Source organism: Nannobrachium achirus (genome assembly GCF_963921795.1).
Source record: "Nannobrachium achirus genome assembly, chromosome: 3".
NCBI classification, from domain to species: domain Eukaryota; kingdom Metazoa; phylum Chordata; class Actinopteri; order Myctophiformes; family Myctophidae; genus Nannobrachium; species Nannobrachium achirus.
Window position 1 is genome coordinate 76412915 of NC_137812.1, and position 5000 is coordinate 76417914.

The 5000-nt window shown below is 43.3% G+C and overlaps 1 protein-coding gene across 1 annotated transcript in view; it reads right to left on the reverse strand.

The window, feature by feature from the left end:
- Nucleotides 1-5000, reverse strand: part of LOC308281251 (neuronal membrane glycoprotein M6-a-like) — a gene marked incomplete at both ends in the record, with an annotated part of 41440 nt that overhangs the window by 15441 nt on the left and 20999 nt on the right. Inside the window, one exon of the mRNA XM_080721385.1 lies at nucleotides 2249-2447. Within this exon, the coding sequence (XP_080577511.1) occupies nucleotides 2249-2447 (199 nt within the window). The remainder of the gene's footprint in view (nucleotides 1-2248; nucleotides 2448-5000) is intronic.

A 5000-nucleotide genomic window follows, 5' to 3' on the forward strand; every position in this document is an offset into this window, starting at 1 on the left:
GAGGTCAAATCAATCATCAAACCATCCTTCCCAGAGGATGGTCACAGAACTCAGGTTGAGACCCTACTATTCATAGTTTATGTCCGCCCAGACTCGGTTTGGAGCCCGACAGAGACAAGAGTGCAACACTGAAACGTTAGGGACTTTAAGAGTGCAACACTGAAACGTTAGGGACTTTAAGAGTGCAACACTGAAACGTTAGGGACTTTAAGACCATTTTCAGGATGGCAACGCCAGGCGGAGAACGACTGCTATGACTACAACCGCCATGGCAGTCAAAATCGTTAAGCAAACAGCCGTCGGCAACGGGTTCCCACCCCTTTTACTGAACTCTTTGGTTCCCATGGCGACGCGTCTATGCAGCAGACGTTGTAGACGCTACGTGGAAAATGGAGCTTCTGCCGTTATAGGGACAGCTGCGATGGCGGCAGGTTTATCTATCGAGTGCTGATCCCTATCCGGTTGTCGTAGCCGTCTTCCTTATAGCCGTTGAGCTTAAAGTCCCTAATGTAGTGCAGTGCAACGCAACGCAACGCAACGGCAACGCAACGCAACGCAACGCAACTTTAACGCAACGCAACGCAACGCAACACCAAATAAGTGATTTAAACCAGTGGTTATTGGGTATTCAGTCCACTGGTGTTCTCATTGCAGGAAGTTACAGTCTCATCAGCAGCAGTACTGACTTCTGTATATATCAGTACTGACACCCTCCATCAGCAGCAGTACTGACTTATACTGTATATATCAGTACTGACACCCTCCATCAGCAGCAGTACTGACTTATACTGTATATATCAGTACTGACACCCTCCATCAGCAGCAGTACTGACTTATACTGTATATATCAGTACTGACACCCTCCATCAGCAGCAGTACTGATTTATACTGTATATATCAGTACTGACACCCTCCATCAGCAGCAGTACTGATTTATACTGTATATATCAGTACTGACAGTACTGATCAGCAGTACTGACACCCTCCATCAGCAGCAGTACTGACACCCTCCATCAGCAGCAGTACTGACACCCTCCATCAGCAGCAGTACTGACACCCTCGGTCGGTTGTTGAATGACAAAAGGACTAAATAAACCATCTAAAACTAAATAAACCATAAAATGTTTTTTTTTTCATAAATATTGCACACCTCCGCTAGCTTTCTGGACTACCTTTACTTTAAAAGGTCATAATCAGGACCTTCCACCGGTCCCGAACTGTCCCAGAGTTCCCAGTGGCGTCAGTTCAGCAAAAGCTAAGGTATGGCAACATGCATGATGATGATGATTCCTAGATAGGATTATTTTATGTAAACAATTGCCACACTTGGAAACATTTTGCAGCTGCTGCTAATTAACAATAATACATTGCACCTGTGCTGACCTACTGAACCAGGGAATAAACCATTTGTCAAGATAGGGGAGATCCAAGTGTTGTGTAGATAATTTTGTTATAATTTGCATTGTAGTAAGTTTAAAATAATTTAATAATAGAATAATCAATGCAGACATGTGCAAATTTATTTTAAGAGGTACAATTAATTTGTTTCCCCTGTAGCCAAGGTATGGCAGTTGCCAAACCCAATTGACGCCTCTGAGAGCTGTTTTTACAGTTTTTACTGCTGCTGAAACAGAGACACTGCGTTTTCAACTCGGTTTTCTGTGCAAGTGCTGAATTGTGAATAGAGCTGGCTTGCTTGCTCAGGGGATACATTGAATGTTGACCTTCAGGTCAAAATGTGTGTGAGATCCTGTGTCTAAGACATGACCTTTGACATGTTCTGAATGTCTCACTAGAAATTCTACAATAAAGATTGGACCAAATGGGTTCCCCAGGCGTGTTAGGAATCCCTTATGAAGCATAGTGTTAGTTTATGCAGGACATGGGAGTATGGCCCGCCTCAGCTGTAATCAGCTGTCAGTCAGATCCTTTCCTACTCCTCATTCACCGATCTGCTGGTCATTACATCACTCTGTCTAATCCAATCAGAGCTCTTGCTCAGTAAGAGAGGCTCCTTTAAATATGTGTGCTCTGCTTGTTCGGATCTGAAGCCTCAGATCCGTTTCCACCCCAACCTCCACCTTTGATCATATTCTGGCATAAGCTCAAATAAAAGTGACTGTTTGCTGATTCAAGCTATTATACATGTATGTATTGCTATGTTCTCTATAATGTATCCTTATGGGGGGTTTTGCTTAAAGTTCCCTGATTTTGCTTAGGTAAACAGAGGTATAAGCCAGTGACTCACATGGTGAAGACGTCCAGGGTAGCTCCGCCCCCAGGGACCTGCATCACCTCGAAGTAGTTCTGCAGGATGGTGACGGTGCCCGTCAGCGCCTCGTGGCCACACCCACAGAACAAGGCCACGCCCATGTAGAGCAGCACGGTGGCGATGAGAGACGCCCAGGGTAGGCTGCCCACGCAGCGCTCACAGCACTCCTTACAACCTGTAGGGGGCGAACACACAATGTATGTTATATATACACTCCTTACAACCTGTAGGATATACACACAGTGTATGTTATAATACACACTGCACCGCCCAGGGTTAGCACACATCACTCCTTACAACCTGTAGGGGGCGAACACACAATGTAGGTTATATACACACTCCTTACAACCTATAAGACATACACACAATGTATGTTATATACACATTGCACCGCCCAGGGTTAGCACACAGCACTCCTTACAACCTGTAGGATATACACACAGTGTATGTTATAATACACACTGCACCGCCCAGTGTAGGCTGCCCACGCAGCGCTCACAGCACTCCTTACAACCTATAGGGGGCGAACACACAATGTATGTTATATACACACTCCTTACAACCTATAGGATATATACACAATGTATGTTATATTATATACACACTCCTTACAACCTATAGGATATACACAATGTATGTTATATACACACTCCTTACAACCTATAGGATATATACACAATGTATGTTATATTATATACACACTCCTTACAACCTATAGGATATACAATGTATGTTATATTATATACACACTCCTTACAACCTATAGGATATATACACAATGTATGTTATATTATATACACACTCCTTACAACCTATAGGATATATACACAATGTATGTTATTTACACAACATGTATGTTATATACACACTGCTTACAACCTATGGGAGCGTAGCGTTATTACGACGCTTGATAGTTCGATGTGACATTCGTCCGACGCTGGTGAATACTAACCTGGTGAATACTAACCTGGTGAATACTAACCTGGTGAATACTAACCTGGTGAATACTAACCTGGTGAATACTAACCTGGTGAATACTAACCTGGTGAATGCTAACCTGGTGAATGCTAACCTGGCGAATGCTAACCTGGTGAATACTAACCTGGTGATTGCTAACCTGGCAAATGCTAACCTGGTGAATGTTAACCTGGTGAATGCTAACCTGGAGAATGCTAACCTGGTGAATGCTAACCTGGTGAATGCTAACCTGGTGAATGCTAACCTGGTGAATGCTACTATGCCTAAACCTAACCCTAACACTCACCCTAACCTCAGTAAAACTATGCCTAAACCTAACCCTAAAACCTAACCCTAACCCTTCGGACATCGAAATATGGAGATTTGATCCAACTTATAAGACAAAACATACAAACACACTCTGCATGTTATACACACAGCTCACAACACTCCTACAACCTACACAACATGTTATACACACAGCTCACAACACTCCTACAACCTACACAACATGTTATACACACAGCTCACAACACTCCTACAACCTTACCTACACAACATGTTATACACACAGCTCACAACACTCCTACAACCTTACCTACACAACATGTTATACACACAGCTCACAACACTCCTACAACCTTACCTACACAACATGTTATACACACAGCTCACAACACTCCTACAACATACACAACATGTTATACACACAGCTCACAACACTCCTACAACCTTACCTACACAACATGTTATACACACAGCTCACAACACTCCTACAACCTTACCTACACAACATGTTATACACACAGCTCACACTACTCATACAACCTTACCTACACAACATGTTATACACACAGCTCACAACACTCCTACAACATACACAACATGTTATACACACAGCTCACAACACTCCTACAACCTACACAACATGTTATACACACAGCTCACAACACTCCTACAACCTTACCTACACAACATGTTATACACACAGCTCACAACACTCCTACAACCTTACCTACACAACATGTTATACACACAGCTCACAACACTCCTACAACCTTACCTACACAACATGTTATACACACAGCTCACACTACTCATACAACCTTACCTACACAACATGTTATACACACAGCTCACAACACTCCTACAACCTGACCTACACAACATGTTATACACACAGCTCACAACACTCCTACAACCTTACCTACACAACATGTTATACACACAGCTCACAACACTCCTACAACCTTACCTACACAACATGTTATACACACAGCTCACAACACTCCTACAACCTACACAACATGTAGATTAGAGTGACAACACTTTTCTTTTACTTGAGAGCTACTTTTAAAATGACCAGTTCAACATGATCCACCTCCAATCCACCTCCAATCCACCTCCAATCCACCCTGCCCAACACACAGTAAAGCCCTTTGCACACAGGACAGTTGCGTTTTTTTTCGTTAGCGGCATGAATAAAACGCATTGGATTTGGTGTGCAAGGCTGTGCGGAATCGGCGCTGCGGATCCAAAAAGGAGTCATAAAAGGAGTGATGAGTTTTTTACCGCATGCGACAAGACGCACGAATCGAACTGGGTTCGATCGAGAAAAAAACGCACGGCGGCAGCCACTCGTCGCACGGCTAATTCGGAGCCGGTGTGCATGAGGTCATAGAGAATCATTGTTTTCTTTTCAAAAAATGATATTGTCCGTTTTATCCGTGCGGTTAAACGCGCCTGTGTGCAAAGGGCTTAACAGTGGCTA